This window comes from Petaurus breviceps, unplaced genomic scaffold (assembly GCF_028583685.1).
Source record: "Petaurus breviceps papuanus isolate PSGF00001 unplaced genomic scaffold, PetGlider_PUasm1.0 90925, whole genome shotgun sequence".
In the NCBI taxonomy this organism is placed as follows: Eukaryota; Metazoa; Chordata; class Mammalia; order Diprotodontia; family Petauridae; genus Petaurus; species Petaurus breviceps.
In genome coordinates this window covers 8,583,077-8,605,676 of record NW_027187380.1, presented here as the reverse complement: position 1 = coordinate 8,605,676, position 22,600 = coordinate 8,583,077, and the positions used below count along the sequence as shown (strand labels likewise).

At 37.6% G+C, this 22,600-nt stretch overlaps 1 protein-coding gene and 1 pseudogene across 1 annotated transcript in view; both read left to right on the top strand.

The window, feature by feature from the left end:
- The first annotated feature begins 2,584 nt into the window (after positions 1–2,584).
- LOC138152448 (probable E3 ubiquitin-protein ligase MARCHF10) overlaps positions 2,585–22,600 on the top strand; it is a 26,575-nt gene continuing 6,559 nt past the window's right edge. Inside the window, exon 1 of the mRNA XM_069076233.1 lies at positions 2,585–3,981. Coding sequence (XP_068932334.1) covers positions 2,606–3,981 — 1,376 coding nt within the window. The 5' untranslated portion in view covers positions 2,585–2,605. The remainder of the gene's footprint in view (positions 3,982–22,600) is intronic.
- LOC138152252 (ribonuclease H2 subunit A pseudogene) lies at positions 14,369–15,429 on the top strand (annotated as a pseudogene).

Below are 22,600 nucleotides of genomic sequence, written 5' to 3'. Positions count from 1 at the left end.
AGCACAGTTTCAAGACTGTTGTGCTTGGAGTCAGGAAGACCTGAGTTCAAATGCTTACTCTCTGTGTGATCCATTGTAAGTCATTCAACTTCTTAGCCTCAATTTCCTCATCTGTAAAATGGGCATAATAATAGCATCTACCTAATAAGGTTGCTTTGAAGATCAAGTGAAATAACATATGTAAAGACTTTTATAAACCTTAAAATGCTATGTAAAGGCTATATCTACTACTACTGCTACTACCATCACCACCACCCATTATAAGTGTGGCAAAGGAATTATCTGTTTATCGGGGGGAGCTTCAGGATAATCAGAATCCTGGGAGGCTTTGCCAGAATGAAGGTTTATATGACAAGATATGAACTTGGAAAAAAAATATGAGAGAGCTGGCCATGTAGAAGGGAGATAGAAATAAAAATACAGGCCTGCCAGAGCTAAGGGGGTCAATAAGACACATAGAAGCAAGCTGAGAGCTATGGTCAGGTTAAAGAGATGGAAGGGGGAACGCCCAGGGTACATGGTCTAGGGATCCCTAGAATCTAGGAAATCTAGGAGTCCCAGTGGAATCCTGATGACATGAGAACCTAAGAGGTTTCAGCAAATTCTAGTCTGCCAGAAGAGGTTTCTGCAGACCTGCAGTTTATAAGTCAGATAATACTGAACCTTAAGCTTTTGCCATAGGCCTATGGGTTCTGAAGTGTCCCTCTCCTTTTCTTCTATGTTGGAAAGCTAGAGACCTTGGAGAGGTTAGATCATAACCTCCATATAGCCTATAAAAGAATCACACTTACTAGTGTATGAGAGCAGAAAATGGTTGTATTTCCCCATATTTATCTTGCTTTATGTCCTAATTAAATGCTTTGGTTATTGGACTTGTACTTTGTATGTACTATAGATAAAAGACTATTTCATTGCTAAGGATTTAGGCTATGCTCTGTAAAAATTATTGCTCAAAATAACCTTCGCAGAACCTAGGAAGAGCAAGGGGCTCCAGAATCAGAGTTCTTAGTGTTTCTGGAGATCAAGCATTACTTGTAAAATGTATGTGCTAATACTTGAACTGTTTGCTGTGAGGAAGCAACTTTGTAGGCTATAAAATGCTATATAAATGTGAATTATTGTCATTATTAATATTATTGTTTACCACTGTGGGGCTTTAAAATGATTTTCGTCTATATCCAACATTACAGAATTACCAGAACCTTAGAAACAGACTTCCAGAAGTTGGGTTTTTTTTAACTGACTTCTCCCCCTCCCCCCCCCATGCAGATTCTGGCTATGTTCTGTAGCACTTAAGTTTGGATTGTATTTACTATCTACGATTAATTTATATTATATAGCTATTTCTTATATGTTTGTATGATATCTCATCTTGTTTGGAAGCTTCTGGAAGACGGGGACTAGGCTGTCTACTTCCTTTTGTCCCTTCACAGGGCTGTGCAGAGAAATTATTTAAGAAATTCAGGTCAAGTTAACACCTGAGATAATACAGATGGTTTTGATGGATGGCATTCCCTGGAGAGGACATGTTTCTTTCTAGTAAGTACTGGAATGTCCAGTACTGAGAAGTTTGCCTGTCATCCCATGTATAGTCCCCTCTTGCTCACACAAAGCATGGGCCAGCCTGGAATTGGATTGGCTTTTGTGACTCTCCTCTGAACCAAGGGAGGCCATGGCCTAATCACTAGAGTGCTGGACTTAGAGTAAGTATTGTAGGTGAGGTTCTAAAGCCAGTATCTTCATGGTTCAAGTTTGACATTGGAATGGGAGAGGCATTTGCACACTATGTCACTGATCGTTTAACAAAGGAAGGTGTTGTTGACTCTGTCCCAACATAGCAAGGATATACAGCAAGGATACAGTGACTCTTAGCTTTTCTTATCTCCATCTGGAAACTGTGTCTGGTCAGTAAGTCATCACGATGTGGCAACTCATGTGATCTCAGGCACCCACCATGTCTGAGACATCCCAGCTTGGGATATGTTATCCCACCAGAGCTGGAAGCTTTATCAGGGAAACTAGGGCCAATTAGGTTGCATAGGGAGAGGAAGGAATGCCAGGGAAGTTGTGTCAGGAAACTGCTACTCACAGTCAGACCTGAGATCAAATTCCATCTCTGACATTTATTTAACCTCTTTTAGCCTCAGTGCCCTCATTGGTAAAATGGGAATAATACCTATTGTTGTTAACTCACAAGGTTATTTTTAAGGCTCAAGTGAGATAATATATCTAAAGTGGTTATAGATATCAGATGATATTAGTATTGCTACTCTGGAATTAATCTCCATGCCTGACAAGGAGCACCCAAAGATTGCTGTATGAGTGCATTGCCCCACCCTTCACAAATACAGAAACGTCATAGCATCTATATTATGGTCAGACAACCATGTATTAGACCTATCTTCACAATTCCATTTTTACTACGTGTATTCTCTTCAGGCATTTATTTTCCAAGGATCATATGAAAATACAAGTCTTTCACTTTTTTTCTTTAAAAAAAAAAAAAGGTCATTCACTCAAAATTAACTTTGACAAAATGTGATTTGGTCTTTCTCCCATTACAGATTCAGTAGTGCAACAAGATGTGTGGTCAAATGATTCTAAGATGAAGAGGCAAACTCGAGTGGGAAGAAACTTAGTTCCATCTTCACAACTAAATGCAGATCAAAAAACACCTGAAAAAGTCTCCAAAGACTGGACTGCTCTTTCCCCAACTCAACCATCTTTACCTCTATCACCATCTTTCCAAGGAGTAAATGGTTCCCAGGCATTGGATGAATCCAGTGTACCATCCCTTACATCCACTAGCGCAGTGCAAGCAAGAAGGGCATCAGTTAGGTTCAGAGATGAAGACTTTTACTCCTTTTTAGAATTAAACACAGTTAATACTATAGGAGGAAATGAAGACACTGAGGATATTACTAATTTGGAAGAAAAATTTCGACTTGCTGGTATAGAACCACCATGTTCTTTTAATAACAAGAATATCGGATTTAGCAGGATATTAGGAACTCAGGTTGAAAACCAGAACTCTGAAGAGGACCTTGAAAATAGCAGAGCTAATCCATTAAAAAGAAATGAAACTGCTCATCACTCATTGAGAAAAAGTAATTTGATGGACTCAGCTCTTGAACAGTCCTTGTTAGGACAAAGGCTGCCTCGAGATCATAAAATTCCTGATGGTGATTCTACTAAGGAAAATGACTGTGTTGATGGCGAAGGAGAGAAAATCTCATTTAATTCATGGGGTATAAAAGGTGAAAACAGACAAGACAGTTGTGTTAATATAGAGACTTTACCAAATGATTGTAGTTTTGTGGAAACTAGGCCTGGGAACCACACTTATAATAGAGACAGGCAATCCTATGGAAACAGTCCTAGGAATTCTTTTGATTGCTTTTCTCCTAATAGGTCAACAAGACATAGACCATTACTAAATTCATCATATAACACCCCAAGATCATTACTCCATTCTTCACAGCGAGCTGAGGTCCAAACAAACTTGTCCTTGACCCCTGTTGCCATTCAGGGCTCAGATGCAGAAGGAAACTCAAGGTTTAATGTTCGCCGACCTTTATCACCTATTCGAAGTCGAAATCCATCTGCCACTTCTGAAAATCAAGATACTTCATCGCCAGTAGCCAATGCATCCGAATTTTATGTCAAAGAAGTTGAAGAGAAGGACTTAGCAGGTCAACCACCTGAGACTCTACTAAATACTGAAGATGTCTTACAAAATTTACAAGATGACTCATCCTCAGTGGATCCTCCAAGCTCTCCTCAATTAAGTGTGAACTTCAGAGGCCATCTGCATATGCCAGAGCCAATACAAGAGGAAATACCTTTTACTTTCTTTGCAGTGTCTGATTTACCAAATCAAATTGAAGCTGGAAATAGAATGGCAGTTTCTAACTCCATAAATGGAAAGGAGAGTCATCAGACAAAGGCAGACCCTGACAAACTGAAGAAACTGCAAGAGAGGTGAGGAATTTTCATAATTATATACATGTAATTTTGTCCTAGCTTTACCAGGATTGTAAAGTATTTTTTTAACTGGAGAGTTGTTTGGAAATTACAATGATTTCTAGAACTTACTTGATACTTAAATGATTCTTTGTTATAAGACTATTGATTTCATTTTTTTTGATCTTGGGATTCATGAGGGAAAATTATTTTAAATCAGTACTTTTCACAGGTTAGCTTGCTAATTTTTTCAGTATTCCTGAAATGATTATTCTTCAGATGTTCTGACACCTTCTGAAAAAGACAAAATAGCCAGACTAAGGGGTCCCTGATTATTGTTTCTATTCACTAAACTGCTGCTCTTTCAAGAGGTTTAAACAATTAGGAACTTAAGATTTTTTTTTAATTGAAAAAGCTGCTTTTCCCTAAGACTGGGAGCCATCCAGCTCATGACCTATGAGGATTTCCCCATAGGATTAAGCTCAGACCCAGCCGGTTGGTTACTCTAGAATTTGGACCTTCCAAACAAGTAAAAATTTCCCAAAATGTTACCACAGTTAAATCAACATTTTAAAGGACCCTGTACTGTTTTAACCATTTCTTCTATTTTCATTTGCCTTTTTTCTCAAGCATAGGGAAAAGAGGGTAAGATCATTATAAGAACTTTTTGTTGGTCTTATGGGCATATTTTAGGGTATCTTCAATTAAATGGGCTATTAGCACATTTAAATGTTCTGAGTTTTAAAATTATGATTTCTGTTTTTCCTTTTTTAAAAAGATCTTTGATAAATTTTGTTTTGAACAGACATTTCCCATCACTACTCAAAAATACATCAACCAGGAGTTTGTTATTTAGCAACGTCAAAGAGGGAGGCAACTTTAACTTGCATAATTTGATGTGATATCAACCTTGTTTTTGTCCAGTTTTACTGTCTTCTAATGCTGATTTTATTTAAGTCATTAAAATCATTTATATTAAAGTCATTTATATATATACACATATATAATTTTCTTGGATCTACTTTCACTCTGCATTACTTTATGCAGGCTTGCCATTTTTGTATGAATTCTTAAAATATTGTCATTCCTTATGATAAAGTAAAATCCATCGCTTTCAAATGAGATAGTATATGTAGAGCTCTTTGCAAACTCTAAAGTGCTATATAAATCTTAACTATTGTTATTAACTATCAGCTATTGATATTTTATAATTTTTTCTTGCATTCTTCAATTGCTGAGTATATTTTTGTTGCTAACTATTAATTATCACAAATAATGGTAGATATGGAAAGCTTTGTATTTGTGGCTCTTACTGTTGATAATATCCTTGGGATGTATTCCCAGGAGTGGGATTGGTGGATAAAGGGTGTAAACAATTTCTTCCTGCATAAATCCAAGTTATATTCCAGAATGAGTGAACCAATTCACAATTACCCCAACAGTGAGTTAGTAACCCAATCTTCACATACATAGGCTTATAAAGTGAAAGGTAGAGAATACAGAGCAGAATTTAGAGTCAGGAACACCTGGTTTCAAGGCTTACAGCTAATACATTCTACCTGTATGACCATGGGCAGCCCATTTAACAGCTACTTTCTAAGAATATAAATTGACAAGATGCCACTTTGTGATGGTAGGGAGAATTCGTCACTTAGAGCTTGCTTGCTACACTGATGAAATCAGTAGATGAAATTTTAAAAATCTTCACCTATCCCCTCCAGCAAACTTTACCTAATTTTTTTTAACTTTTAGCATCATTGCTTTCTTACAAGATATGAAAGGACACTTTAGGTTTGTTACATTTACATTTTCTTATTATCATTAATTCTGAAAAGTATTTCAGTTGGATGCTGATGGTTTATATTCTTTTGAAAAATGTTTGTTCATCTCTTTTGACTACCTGTGGGCATGGATTTTAATATCATAGATTTGTGTCTTATGATCACATATTAATTGTGAGTTTCCAGCTTTTACCAAATATTTAATTCAGAGATTTTTTTGCCTCAGCTTTTCATGCTGATTTTATTACTCTAAAAGCCTTTAATTTTATATTCTCAAGTCTCTCTAGTATGTCTTATGGAATTTTTCTTCCCCAAGTCTTGCTACAAGTTTTCCCCTTATCCATAATAACTTTCTATTCTCCTCAAATATTTTTATAGCACGACATTTTCGATTTCAACTGTTTATTTGGAATTTGGTCTACTATAAAGTATAAGATGCTGAGCTGGGCCTATTGTGGGACAGAGCGCTCTCCAGTTTTCTCGGCAATTGTTGCCAAACAGTTACTTCCCCAGTATTGGGTGTTCTCGGTCGAGCAGATACTTCCCCACTCGGGCATTTATTTCCAGGTCTGGCTTATCTAGGCTATTCAGCCGTTCGGCTTTTCTCTTTTTTCGCTGCTACCAGATAGTTTCGACAATACATCTCTATAGTTTGAGATCTGATAGCAGAAAACTACCCTTCTTCCTTCTTCTTCCATTGAGTCCCTCAATAGTGTTGATTTTTTTATTCCTCCAAAATTATCCTCTAAATATTGTTTTGTCTAATTCCCTTGGTAATTAGATTGTTATAACACTAAATCTGTACAGTGTTGGTTAGTAGCATCATTTTTATTATATTGGTGAAGCCCATGCATGGACATTAAATATCTCTTTAATTATTAGGATAGTCTTTTATTTTTGCATTAATTATTTTGTAGTAGTGTTGTTTTTATAGGCCTTATATGTGCCTTGGTAGGCCATTCCCCAGATATTAAATCTAGTTTATTTTACATGGAATGTCTCTTCTTATCTCTTCCTCCTGGATTTTTTTAAGGAATAGTCAGAGAAACTTAGGATTTACATGGATTTATTTTTTATCTTGCTACTTTATTGAAACTCTTAATTATCTTAATTTTTTTGTTCATTACAACTTCTTTGTTCACCATTTAAAGACCTTCACAAACTGGGTTTCTAATCTACCTTTTTAGTTTCTATTATATATTACCCTCCTCCTCATACCCTGTGATCCTTTCAAACTAGCCTTCTTAGTGTTCTTCACATAGAACAGTATGTCTTATATCTCCATGCCTTTGCCCTTCCTGTCTCTCATGCCAAGAATGTACACCTTCATTACTTCTGCCTCTTAGAATCTCTGTTTCAAAACTCAGCTCACATACTACCTTCTATACGATGCCTTTTCTGATCCCCAACAGTTAGACTTTCCCCAGGGGAAAAAGAATCTTCTGTTTATTTTTAAAAATATTTTTACACGCATATATATGTTGTGTTCCCCCACACACACACACACCTCCAACCCTCAATTGGATGTATGTGCTTTGTGGGTAGCAATTGCTTCGTCTTTGCTTCTGAGGTATTCCCAGTACCTAGCACAATACCTACCATATTACTATATGGTCTTTTTTTTTTCTTCTTGGTCTGAGTATCAGGACTATATTTAAATCATAATGAAAGTTTGAGTGTGTTTCCTTATTTTTTTATTTTATTTTTTTAATGCTTTATTAACTTCTGATTTACATCATTTGTTTCCGCCAGATTTTGAGTTACAAAATTTTCTCCCAGTTTTTCCCCTACCCACCGCCCCAAAATAGCAGTCCCACAGGATATCCGCTCCTCCAATCTGCTCTCTCCCATATTTTCTCCCATACCCCTTTTGACTTTTCCAGTGGATCTCTATGCCTCAGTGCCTGTATATCCTATTTCCCAATTACATGTAAGATGGTATTAATAATAGTATACATATATATACCCACATACACACACACACACACACACACACACACACATATATATATATATATATTTGATTTTAAAACTTTGAATTCCAGATTCATTCCCTTCCTTCCTTGTCACCCACCCTTACTGAGAAGATAAGCAGTTCAGTATAGGCTGTACATGTGTGGCTAATGCAAAACAATAACATAGTAGATAAATTGTAAAAGACTGACTATATTTCCCTCCCTCCTATCCCACCTCCCACTTGATCTATTCTCTACTTTGATCCTGTCCCTTTTCAAAAGTGTGTGCTTCCAACTTCCCTCCTCCCCAGCCTGCCCTCCCTTCGATCATCTGCCCTCTCATCCCCTTTCCCCCCTATTCTCCTGGAGGGTGAGATACCCTATTTAGTGTGTATTTCACTCCCTCCTCAAACCAGATTCAATGGGAATAAGGTTGACCCATTCCCTTTTGCCTTCCTATTGTTCCCCTCCATTGTAACCATTTTCCCTTGCCTCTTCTGTATGAGATAGTTTACCCCAATCTGTCTCTCCTCATCTCCTCTCATTATATTCCTCTCACCTCTTAATTTAACCTTTTAAGTATCATCCCTTCCTGTTAAATTGGTCCTGTGCCCTCTATCTATGTATACCTGTAAACATATATACACACATTCACATATACATTCATATGCCCATATACCCTCATATATAGACATATATATTTCTAATCCCTTCAACTACTGAGAAAAGTTTCATAAATTACAATTATTGTTTTTCCATGTAGGAATGTTAATAGTTCAACTTTGATAAGTTCCTTATGATTTCTATTCCCTGTTTACCTCCTCATGCTTCTCTTGCTTCTTGTATCTGAATGTCAAATTTTCTATTCAACTCTGGTTTTTTCAGCAAGAATGCTTGAAAGTCCTCTATTCCATTGAATGACCATACTTTCCCCTGAAACATGATACTCAGTTTTGCTGGGTAGGTGACTCTTGGTTTTAATCCCAGCTCTCCAGAATGTCATATTCCAAGACCTTCAATCCCTCAGTGTAGAAGCTGCCAGATCCTGGGTTATCCTGATTGTGTTTCCACAATATTCAAATTGTTTCTTCCTGGCTGCTTGTAATATTCTCCCCTTAATCTGGGAATTCCAGAACCTGGCTATAATATTCCTAGGAGTTTTCTTTTTGGGATCTTTTTCAGGAAGTGATCAGTGGATTCTTTCAACCTCTATTTTGCCCTCTGGCACTAAAACATCAGGGCAGTATTCTTTGAGAACTTCCTGGAGGATGATTTCTCGATTCTTACTTTGGTCATGGCTTTCAGGTAGTCCAATAATTTTTAAATGATCTCTCCTGGATCTATTTGCCAGGTCAGTGGTTTTTCCAATGAGATATTTCACATTGCCTTCTATTCTTTCATTTGTTTGGATCTGTTTAACAGCATCTTGATTTCTCATAAAGTCATTAGCTTCCATTTGTTCCAATCTAATTCTGAAGCAATGATTCTCCTCACTGAGCTTTTGAGATTCTTTTTCCATCTGGCAAATTTGGCTTTTTAAGGCATTCTTCTCCTCATTGCCTTTTTGAGCCTCTTTTGCCATTTGAGTTAGTCAGTTTTTTAACGTGATATTTTCCTCAGTCAGGCTGTTGACTCTCATTTCATAATTTTCTTGCATTGTTCTCATTTCTCTTCCCAATTTTTCCTCCATTTCTCTTATCTGCTTCTTAAGGTCCTCTATGTAGCCAGCTTATATCTTTGAGGCTTTTGGTGCAGGAGTTCTGACTTCACTGTTTTCCTCCTGTTCCATGCTTTGCTCCTTTTTGTCCCCAAGATAGGAGTGTAATGTTGGAATCTTCTGTCTCCTTTGTTTCCTTTGCCTTCTCATTTTGCCACTCAATTACTTGACTTTTGGGCTTTTTGCCACAGTAGGACTCTGCCACTAGACAGGGGAGCTTTCATCCCAAACGCTGGGGTTTTCTCAACTGCCGGAGGTATTAGATGGGTGCCCTCTCTGAAGTCTCTACACGCTCTGGCAAACTGGACACACACCCCAGGATCTCCACCCTAGACTGCAATCCAGATCCAAGCAAGCTAAAGCAAGAACAATTTCCCCTCAGACTGGTGCTTGGTCCCCCTACACTCTGCAGGCCAGGAACTGAAGCTGCCATGTGTCACTGGCAGGCTGTGCTGGTGTCTCAGTGGCTTCTCACCCCGGGGGCAAAAGCCACACACTCCCACTTACTAGTCCCAAAGTCCAGATTGCACTGGCCTCTCACTTTATCCTTTGCATCTATGTGTTGATAAATCTGGAAACGGCCACAGCTGCTGCTGATCTGGAGTCCGGCTGGTGGCTGGTCAAGACAGCCCTGGGGCTAAAGCCTCTAAGTGGGGCTGGGCTAGGCTCCCAGACAGCTGCGCTGGATTCCTGCAGGCCTGCCGGGCTGTCTTCAGCAGGAGGTTAGCTTCTCTGTGTCATTTTGTGGGTTCTGCAGCTCCAAAGATTGTTTAGAGTCCCCTTTTTACGTGGATTGGGGAAGGTGGAAGCTGGAGTCCGGGAAGATCGTGCTTCTACTCCGCCCGCCATCTTGGCTCCCACCCCCCAACCGTGTTTCCTTATTTTTAAGACCACATTATATAATAAAGAGTAATTCTTCAAATATTTGACAAAATTAACCTATAAATCCATCTGGAGTGAGGGTTTTTTTTTTTCCTTTTCCCTTTGGGGTTCATTTATGGCTGACTCTCTTTATATGGGAAATTCTTTTGATTTTCTTTTTCATGTTTTTAGTCTGAGCATTTTAGATTTTTATGAATATTCATTTCATTTAAGTTTTTAGTTTCTTGATATGTAATTGGGTGTAGTCATTTCTAGTAATTTTATTTCCTTTCTACTTGTGAATTCCTTTTTTATTATTATTATTTGGTTTTTCTTCTCTCTTAAAATCAAATTAGTGGGTGGCTAGGTGGCTCAGTGAATAGAGCACCAGACCTGGAGCCAGAAGGACCTGAGTTCAAATCTGACCTCAGACATTTAACACTTACTAGCCATGTGACCTTGGGCAAGTCACTTAACCCCCATTGCCCTGCCTTCCCCCCTCCAAAAAGCAAAAAAAAAAAAAAAAAATCAAATTAGCTAATGATTTATTGATTTTTTTCCCTTTGGTCTTTAAAAAATCAGCTTCATAATTTTCATTTCCTACTTTGTTTTTCTCTTCTTTGGTTTTCAAAATTTCTTCTCTTTTAACTCCCTTAGAGATGATCGATTTGTTGGTTTTCTAAAAATTTAAAGTTGTGAGCTCATTTATTCTGTTAATATAAATGTTCAAAGAGAATTTTTCTCTAAAGACTACTGTAGCTATATCCCACTAATTTTGAGATTTTGTTCATTATATTATTCTTTTCTTTAATGTAATTATTGAGTTTTCTATGATTTATCCTTTGCTCACTCATTAATTAGGATAATATTATTTTGTCTCCATTTAAGTCTGTGTCCTTTGTTCATAGTTACCTTTACTGCAGTTTTTACTAGATTCTGTTCTATAAATCATACATTTTTATGAGTTTTCACCCTAGCAAATTATCACATTTTATAAAGATACCATGAAATACAGAAAAATAGAGTTCTATTACAATAGTACCAAAGCCACATTCCTAAATAATAGATCTGACTATGTTGCTTTCCTGCTTACTAGATTCCAGTAGCTCCCTATTACTTCTAGGGTCAAATGCAGACCTTCTCTCTCTGACATCCTGCACAGCCTACCTCAACCTACCTTTCCATTACTTCTTTTCATGCATTACATTCTACATTCTAATTAACAGACTGACATACTGATATTTGATATTTTTTAAAAATATATTTTTACTCTGAATTTAAATGCCAAAAAAGAGGATTTCTAAACACACAGCTGAACATAAAAAGAATTTATATGAAACTGTGAATTACCATTCTTATAATGCTTGCCTTTTATGTATATAATAAATTTTACATATTACTTTCAAAATTGTCCAATTGTTTTTAGGTACAAATTCTTTTCCTTTGTTTTGTTTTGTTTGTTTTTAGTATGAAATACCCCCAGCCTTTTCTTCAATTTCTCATCAATGATGAGTAGTGCTTGATAGTTCTTACAAGAATTATTTGTTGCCTATTCTGTCTTTTCTTAGCTACTTGTAATACTTTTCTTTGACCTGGAAGTTTTGGTATGTTAGCAGACACATTTATACATGAGTTAAAGTGGGGATTCATCTGCTGTTGTATACTTTGTATTCATTTGATCTTAATTTGTTCTTTGGGGCAAATTCTTTTATGACTTATTCAAATATGATCTATAGTTTTTTTTTTTTCTGGGAAGTCAGCAATTCTTACATTTTCTTTCTTCTTCAGCTCATTTTTTTTTAAAATTACAGATATATTTTCAGTTTTGCTAGCTTTTGATTTTGTTTGAATAATGTTTTTTTATATTGCTGAATTTTGGACTCTGTCTTCTCTATTCTTTGTTTCAAGATATTTGTTGTCTTGCTTTTGTTTTCCTCTTTCCATTGTATATGGTCAGTTTTTCTTTTGAGTTTTTCATTGCTAGCTATAACTTAATGATTTATTTTTTTCCTTCAGTTCTTTTCAGACTTTCCAAGCACTCAAGGTTCTTGTGGTCATTCCATTCTCTCTGTCTGGAGTTGTAGTTATATGGAAGTAATTTGTTCTTCTGGAGTTCTAAATTGACATTCTCTTACTCTAATAGCATTTCTTCATTGTATTTTTAAAAGTTTTCATTGTTTGTTCATTGCCTCAGTCTCTGCAATTTTTTTTTGGTGGAGAATTTTTTCTTTCACTTTCTTTTAGCCACTTTTAAACATTCACTTGGTGTGAATTTCTAACTTCTTTGAGATAATTGAGCTTATACATAATGTTTCACTCAACTGTCTTTTGGAAGTCACTGTATGCATTTTTCTTATGATTCCTTTTTACTGTGAATTGAGCATGCCTTGTCAGTCTGGAACTCTCCTTCTAAAATGTGAATTTGGGGGAAAGCTAAGCCAAGGTGATGGATTAGAGGCAACCCATTAGAGGCAACTCCCAACAATCCCTCCTAACAACTTTAAAATAACACCTTAAGTCAAATTTGGGAGCAGCAGAGCTAACAAACAGTCAAGGTGAGACATTTTTCTGGCATTTGAAAACTTAAGAGGTTGACAGGAAAAGTTTGTGATACTGAGGTGGGAGCCTGTCTAGAACCCATACAATACACATGGCAGCAGAAACAGAAGCCTCAGCAGCCGTAGCACCTTCACGATTTCTAAACCCAGAGACAATAGGGGGTTAGACAATTGGTAAGAAAAACATAACAGGGCAGAGCACACAGGCTGCACCAGCACAGACCTGACCATAGTGAAGCCGGAACAAGCCCTGACAAACTGAATCACCCACCACAATGGCATTTCCCAAACCTCCCAATACAGGAAAGGGTTCTGTCAGAGTTCAGTGAGAGACAAATGCAGGGCCTTCAGCAGCAGCAGTTACTCCTGGGGCTATCAGTCCACAGACTAGATGTTTGAAAGTCACCTACTTGAAATTCTGGGAGCTAAGATGGCGGAGTAAACCATAGGTGCTCTTATTCTCCTTGAAAAACCCGGAGAATATTGCCAAGGAAAAATCTTGAAATAACAGAACCAGTGGGAGGCTAGGGAGATCTATGGGAAGGTTCCCTCTTGCTGGGGGTGAAGGGGACCAGTGCTAGAAGGGGAGTGTCTCAGCAAGCCTCACCTCAGCAGACCAGTGGGAGATCCTGAGCCCCAGTGAGGTGGAGCCAGCAAGCACCAACACCAGGATCCCAGGCATATTTTGCCATTGCCAGGGAAATTGACAGACACCAGTTTTGCACCATCCACCAGCAGTTGAGCCCACCTGAGCTATAACCCAGGGCTGGGGAGCTGGAGACTTGAAGAAGCTAGACTACCTCTTCCCCACATCTCACACTATGAGCTTCAGTGTAACCCCAGCAAAATGCAGAAAGACCTGGCCTTAACCCTGGTACACACCAGCCAGCTCCAGCTCAGCTCCAGATGAGCTTCAGCATTATATAGCTTCTAACTGACAGAACCCACAGCACACAAAACAAGTAACTGGATCCCTAGTAGTCAGCACAAGAAGCATGAGTCTGAACTCCCTGTGCCCCAGAAGCAGAGATCCACTTTAAAAGCCAGGTAATAGGCAGTCACAATGGGCAAAAAGCAAACTGGAAAAACAAAGACCCTAGAATCCTATTATGGCAACTGGAAAGATTAAAATACATACTCAGAAGATGACAGCATTAAGACTATACCTACACCTGAAACCTCAAAAGGGAATATAAACTGGTCTCAAGCCCAAAAAATATTCTTAGAAGAGCTCAATAAGGATTTTAAAAGCCAAATTAGAGAGGTAGGAAAAAAATTGAACTATTATTTTAAAAATAAAATTGGTAAAATGAAAAAAAATTTTCACAGAAGAGAAAAACTCCTTAAAAAGTACAATTGGTCAAATAGAAAAGGAGGTACAAAACCCAACCAGAGAAAATAAATCCTTAAAAGTAAAAACTGGTCAAATAGAAAAGGAGATACAAAGACTAACTGAAGAAAACAATTCTTTAAAAATTAGAATTAGAGGAGACCTCTCAGCTGGTGTCTGAGACTGCTTGGTTTGCTATGAGCATGGATCAGGGGGACTTTGAGCGGGACAACACAGGCAGCTGCCAGCTGAGCTTGCCAGTGCCAGAGCTGTGCCTTACTGAGGACTGCTGCCTGGGCATTGACGAGGCTGGTTGGGGACCTGTTCTCGGCTTCATGGTTTACGGCATCTGCTTTTGCCCCTTGTCCAAATTAAGTGACCTGGAGTCCCTGAAGGTGGCAGACTCCAAGACCCTATCAGAGGCAGAGAGGGAGAGACTCTTTGGGAAGCTAGATCAGGCCTGGGACTTCGTGGGCTGGGCCTTGGACATTCTGTCCCCAAAGCTCATCTCCACCAGCATGCAGAGGCAGGCCAAGTATAACCTGAACTCCCTTTCTCATGATACTGCCATGGCCTTGGTGCAGCTGGCTCTGGACCAGGGTGTAAGGGTCACTTAGGTGATTGTGGACACAGTGGGGCCAGCTGACAAGTACCAGCAAAAACTTCAGGAGAGGTTTCCAGAGGTCGAGGTGACTATTCGACCCAAGGCTGACTCTCTCTTCCCTGTGGTCAGCGCTGCCAGCATTTGTGTTAAGGTTGCTCGGAACCATGTCGTGAAGAGATGAAGTTTCTGGAAGACCTTGGGGACCTGAAAATGGATTATGCGTCTGGCTATCCCAGTGACCCCAAGACCAAGGAGTGGCTGTCTCAGTGCTTGGACCCTGTCTTTGGCTTTCTCCAGTTTGTCAGCTTTAGCTGGAGCACTGCTCAGCTGATCCTGGATGGACATGCTGTGCCCGTGAGCTGGGAGGACTCAGAGGAAAGGGCGGGAGGCCCACCAGCTGCCAGCAGGAGGTCTAGCACCCCCTCCCTTCTGTCCTATTTTGCCTGTACACAAACTCCCACAGAATGACAGCCTCAACGCTACTTCCACAAGAGGGAGTTGGAGACAGTTGCTAACCTATAGAAATTGTTGAGAAAGTTGGTGGAGGGTGGTGGCAGAGCCTGGCAGGAATGGGAAGCACTGTTGCTTTGTGTCTCTCTTCTCCCCTTCCTGTTAATTTGTAATAAAATCTCAGGAATAACAAAAAAAAAATTAGACAAATTGAAGCCAATGACTCTATGAGGCATCAAGTCAGTCAGACAAAATCTAAAGAATGAAAAAATAGAAGAAAATGTAAAATATCTCATTGGAAAAACAACTGACCTGGAAAATAGATCGAGGAGAGATAATCTAAGAATTATTGGTCTACCAAAAAACCATGATGAAAAAAGAGCATGGACAGTATCTTCCAAGAAATCATCAAGGAAAACTACCCTGAGGTCCTAGAAGTAGAGGGTAAAATAGTCATCAAAAGAATCCACCAAACACATCCTGAAAGATCCCAGATTAAAAATACCAAGGAATATCATAGCCAAAATCCAAAATTATCAGGTCAAGGAGAAAATACAAGCAGTCAGAAAGAAACAATTCAAATATTGCAGAACTACAGTCAGGATCACACACGATCTTCTACATTGCACAGTAGCTTCTACATTACAAAATCAGAGAGATTGGAATATGATGTATTGTAAGGCAAAGAAGCTTGGACTGCAACCAAGGATCAACTACCCAGAAAAATTGAGCATAATCTTTCAGGCAAAGAGATGGACATTCAATGAAATAAGGGACTTCCAGACCTTTCTGATGAAAAGGCCAGAGCCCAATGGAAATTTAATCTTCAAATACAAGACTTGAGAGACATAAAAAGGTAAATGGGGAAAAAAATATTGTTATTCAATAAAAGCAAACTGTTTACATCCCTATATGGGAGGATAATACCTGTTATCTTGAGAATTGCATAATTATCAGGACATTTAAAAGGGATATACAAAGATACAGGGTGTGGGTATAAACTAATTGATGTGATGATAAAAAACCTAATGAAGAGGTGTGCAAAGGGATTGTAATGGGAGAAGAGGAAAGAAGGAAGCAGAAAAGGGTAAATTGAATCACATGAAGAGCCACAAAAACATATTATAGTAGAGGGAAAGGAGGGAGGGAGATGAGTGTTGTATGAGCTTTACTCTTATTTGTTTTGGTTCAAGGAAGGAATAACATACTTTTTTTGCTTTTTTGGAGGGGTTAAGTAACTTGCCCAAGGTTACACAGCTAGTTTTTTTGTGTGGGTGTATTATAAATTAGCAGTCCTCAAAACTACTTGGTACTGGCTGAGGAATAGAGTAGTGGATAAATGGAATAGATTAGGTACACAAGACACAGCAGTCAGTGAGTATAGTAATCTACTGTTTGACAAACCCAAAGACCCTAGCTTCTGGAATAAGAATTCACTATTTGACAAAAACTGCTAGGAAAACTGGAAAATAGTATGGCAAAAACTGGGCATAGACCAATATCTTACACCATATACCAAAATAAAATCTAAATGGGTGCATGATCTAGATATAAAGGCTGAGACTGTAAGCAGTCTGAGAGAGCAAGTAATAGTTTACCTATCAGATCTATGGAGAAGGGAGGAATGTATGACCAAACAAGAGATCAAAAGCATTATGAAATGCAAAATGGATAATTTTGATTACATTAAATTGAAAAGGTTTTGTACAAATAAAGTTAATGTAACTAAGATTAGGAGGGAATTGGAAAATTGGGAAAGAATTTTTACAATCAGTGTCTCTGGTAAAGGTCTCATTTCTAAAATATACAGAGAATTGAGTCAAATTTGTAATAATACAAGTCATTCCCCAACTGATAAATTGTCAAAGGATATGAACAGGCAGTTTTCAGAGGAAGAAATTAAAGATATCTGTAATAATATAAAAATGCTCTAAATCAGTATTGATTAGAAAAATGCCAATCAAAACAATTCTTAGGTACCACTTCTAGGGCTGTATTCCAAAGAGAGCATACAAATGTGAGGAGGACCCGTATGTACAAAACGTTGTATAGCATCTCTTTTTGTGGTGGCAAAGAATTGGAAATCAAAGGGATGCCCAACAATTGGAGAATGGCTAAACAAATTGTGGTATATGAATGTAATGGAATACTTCTGTGCTATAAAAAATGAGGAGCAGATGGGCTTCATAATAACCTAGAGAGACTTATATAAACTGATGTTGAATGAGGGGAGCAGAACCAAGAGAACATTGTATAGAATTATAGACACATTGCATCTGTGATAACTAACTGTGATAGACTGGGATTTTCTTAGCAATGTGAGGTTATAAGACAACTCCAAAACACTTATGATGGAAAAGGCTATCCACATCCAGAGAAAGAATTAGAGTCTGAATGCAGATTGAAGCAAACTACTTGCTCTCTCTTTTTTGTTTTGTTGTTGTTGTTGTTGTTTGTTTGGTTGGTTTCTTCTTTCTTGTGGTTCATTCCATTGGTTATAATCCTTCTTTACAACTTGACTAATGTTAAATGTGAAAGTATACATATATACATATATATATATATATATATATATATTGGATTGCATGCCACCTTTGGAAGGGAGAGGGGAGGAGAGAGAGGGAGAGAAAATTTGGAACTCAAAAAGTTGTGGAACTGAATGTTGTACATGAAAAATAAACAAATTTAAAAGAAAAAAATAAATAAAAAGGGATAACAGGGGACCCTTTGCTGGCACTGGGTAGAGCTGGCAGTGGTTGGCAACTCTATTGCCTATATGCATTTCTTATTCTCAGTTCCAGGGTAGAAAGAAGTGCTTGGGATTGGTCAAAAGGGAGCAAGGCAAAGAAAGTGCTAACACTTATGGCTTCAGGGGTCCCAGGGCCCTTCCTGGGTAAAGACCAGAGTGCAGACCAAGGGATCAGGAAACATGCCTCTCCCAGGATCACACCACCTTGGATGTACCAAAAACTTGCAAATCCCTAGAACTAGCTCTGAAAATCACAGCATGAAAAAGCCTGAAACTTGAGACTGTGTCTCCCCCCGAGCAGATCCCAACTTTAATATGAAGTTCAAAGGCAAGAAATAGGTTGGATATATGAGCAAACAAAAACAAAAAAAGAATTTGACCATAAAAAGGTACTACGGTGGCAGGGAAGACAAAGTCATAAACTCAGAAGAAGGCAACTATGTGAAAACAGATACAAACAAAACATTAAAAAAAAGATACTAATTGAACCAAGCCCAACAAGAATTCCTAGAAGAGTTAAAGAAAGAGATAAGAATGGTAGAAGAAAAAATGGAAATAGAAATAAGAGTTATGCAAGAAAATTATGAAAAGAGAATTTATAGTTTGGTAAAAGAGGCATAAAAAATACTGAAGAAAATAACACCTTAACAGAATTGGCCTAATGGTAAAAGAAGTCCAAAATTTTACTGAAGAAAATAATTCCTTAAAAATTAGAATTGGGCAAAAGGAAGCTAATGACTCCATGAGACATCAAGAAACAATAAAACAAAAGTCAAAAGAATGAAATACAGAAGAAAAAATATGAAATATATCATTGGAAAAGCAACTGACCTGGAAAACAGATCAAGGAGAGATAATTTAAGAATTATTGGACTACCTGAAAGCCATATTCAAAGAGCCTTCAGCATTATCTTTCAAGAAATTATCAATGAAAACTGCCCTGATATCTCAGATAGAAAGGGTAAAATAGAAATGGAAAGGACCCACCAATCACCTCTTGAAAGAGATCCTAAAATGAAAATTCTCAAGAATATTATAGCCAAATTTCAGAGCTCTCAGATCAAAGAAAAAATATTTCAATCAGCCAGAAAGAAACAATTCAAATATCATGATACCATAGTCAAGAACACACAAGATTTAGCAGCTTCCACATTAAAGGATTGACAGGCATGGAATATGATATTCCAGAGGGCAAAGAAGCTAGAATTACAACTAAGAATTACCTACCCAGCAAAACTAAGTATAATCCTTAAAGTGGAAAAATGGATATTTAATAAAATAGAAGACTTCCAAGCATTCCTCATGAAAAGACTAGAGCTGAACAGAAAATTTGACACTTAAACACAAGATTCAAGAGAAGTATAAAAAAAGTAAACATGAAAGAATATTCATAAGGGACTAAATAAAGTTAAAATTTTTTATATTTATGAATAGGATTTGATACATGTAACTCCCAAGAACTTTATCTTTATTAGTTCAGTTAAAAGAAGTTTTCATAGACAGATGGCATGGATATGATTTGATTCTCTTGGAATGATCTCCAAAAAAAATGAAGGGGTGAGAAAGAGGGGTGCACTGGGAGAAGGGGGAAAGGAGAGGTAGAATGGGGAAAATTTTCTCACAAAAAAAGAGGTGTACAAGAAAGAGCTTTTACAGTGGACAGGAAAATAGGGGTGGGTCAGCAATGCTTGAACCTCATTTTCATAAGAATTGGTTCAAAGAGGAAAGAATATATACACAAATATTCATTTGTATATAGAAATGTAACTTACCCAATAGGTGAGTTCAAGAGGAGGGGGATAAAACAAAGGATGTGGGGGGCAGAGAGACATGATAAAGTGAAGGGCAGATTAAGGGAGGCAGTAGTTAGAAGCAAAATAGACTTTTGTGGAGGGACAGGACAAAAAAAGAACAAGAAAATGGGATGCAGGGAAATATGCATTAATCATAACTGTGAATGTGAATGGGATAAGCTTACTCATAAAACAGAAGCAGATAGTAGAATAAATTTGAAGCCAGAATCTAACAATGTGTTGTTTACAAGAGACACACTTGAAACAGAAAGTCACACACAGAATATAGGGCTAGAACAGAATCTAATATGCTGTAACTGAACTGAAAAAAGGCAAGGGTAATAATCATGACCTCAGACAAAGCAAAAACAAAAACAGACCTAATTAGAATGGAAACTACATTTTACTAAGAAGTGCTATACATGATGAACTAATAGAAATTTTTTTTACAAGTTTCTGTGATAAAGAGCTCATCTCTCAAATATATACTGATTATAGAAATGAGTCAAATTTATAAAAATAAGAGTCAAAGGATATAAATAAGCAGTTTTTAGAAGAAATCAAAGCTGCTTATAATCATATGAAAAACATGCTCTAAATCACTATTGATTGGAGAATGGCAAATAAAAACAACTCTGAGGTATCACCTCACACCTATCAGAAATGACAAATGCTAGAGGGGAAAATAGGTACATTAACGAACTGTTGGTGGAGTAATGAACAGATCCAACCATTCTGAAGAACAATTTGGAACTATACCTAAAGGGCTATCAAATTGTGTATACCCTTTGACCCAGCAATGCCACTACTAGGACTGCATTCCAAAGAAATCAAAGAAAAAGAAAAAAAGACCTTTATGTACAAAATTATTCATAGCAGCTTTTTTGTGGTGGCAAAGAATTGGAAATTGAGGGATGCTCATCAGTTGGGAAATGGCTGAACAAGTTGTGCCATATGATTGTGATGGAGTACTATTGTACTGTGGGAAATGATGAGTCAGGGGGTGAGGTTCAGAAAAATATGGCAAAACCTATCTGAACTGATGCAAAATGAAATGAGAAGAACCAGGAGATCATTTTGCCACAGTAATAACAACATAATAATGATGATCAACTGTGAGAGACTTGGCTACTCTGATGAATAAAATGATCCAAGACCATTCCAGAGGACTCATAATGAAAAAATGCTATCCACCTGCAGAGAGAGAAGTGATGAACTCTCTGAGTGCAAATTGAGTATCATTTTCTCTCTTTATTTTTCTTGCTTTTAAAAAAATATGACTAATTTGGAAATATCTTTTGCATGATTTCATATGTATAATTGATATATATATATATATATATATATATATATATATATATAGGAAGGAAGGAAGGGAGGAAGGGAGGGAGGGAGGGAGGGAGGGAGAAAGGGAGGAAGGGAGGAAGGGAGGAAGGGAAGGAGGGAGGGAGGGAGGGAAAGAGATGCTTAGAAAGTAGAACAGATCTCCCTTGCCCAATATCATCACTCAATGTTTCAAGTTCCCTTACAAGGTTAAGAAATGGATTTGGAGTTAAGGTTATATTACTGAATATATATTTCTGACACCTAATCTAAAGCAGACTCACATGAACAAACATACAGCAATAGCATCTTGACTCCATCTAGTTCAGCATTCAGTTTAGCAGTGACACAATTGGTTTAAGTTCCAAAGTAAACAATGAACAGCTTTCAAAAGAAAAACCATATGCTATGCATGACCATATGATGTGTTCCCAGTCACTAAGAATTAAGAATAATGCAAATTAAAGTTTCATCTCACAACCTGCAAATTTGCAAAAATTACCAAAGACTGATAAATGTCAATGATGGGGGAGGAGGTGGCAAGATACACACATTAATATGCTGTTAGCAGAGCTTGAATTGGTCTAACTGTTCTGGAAATAAGATTGAAATTATCTGAGAAAAGTGACTCAACTGGCCACCGCCTTTGATTCAGAGTGCACATACCCCAGTGAGGTGAAAGAGCCCATAGGGAGCACATTAGTCAGAACAGTACTCTTGTTGTGGTAGCAAAGAACCAGGAGCAAAGTTGTTGCCCATTGACTGGGAAATGGCCAAATTGTGATGTATAAAAGTAGCCGAATTATATTGTGCAGTATGAAATAACTGATAGGAGGAATTGAAGAGGGGAGACATGGGAAGGTTTGCATAAACTGATGCAGAATGAAATAAGCAGAACCTAAAGATAATGACTACAACAGTATACATGGAAATATCATTACAAGGAAACCAAAGTCTGAGAACCAAGAAAACCAGTGATGGTCCTGGAGAACAGATAATAATACTTCTCTCTCTTCTGTTAGCAGAGAGGGATAGGGAGACCACTGGGCAGTAATGTTGTGTACACTGAGATGCTGATACTCCTTCCGGTGTTCTGCTTAACTGTTTTTGTTACAAGGGAGGGTTCGAGTCTGAGGAAAGGGGTGGAGGGAGAACACTAGAAGATCTTGAGTTCAGACCTGGCCCCAAACATTATCTTGGGACTCTGGGCAAGTCATTTAAATTCTGTTTGCTTCAGTTTCCTCTTCGGTAAAGTGTGGATAATAATAGCACCTACCTCACAGAGTTATTGTGAAAATCAAATGAGGTATTTGTTTAAAAAAAAATCACCACAGTGCCTGTCACATAGTAGATGTTATATCAATGCTTGTTCCTCCCTCCACCCCTTTCCTCTCAGTCTGATACACACATATATACATATTTACACAGACACACACACATGTATATGTGAGTGTGTGTATATCTATCTGTATATATATATATATATATATATATATATATATATATATATATATAT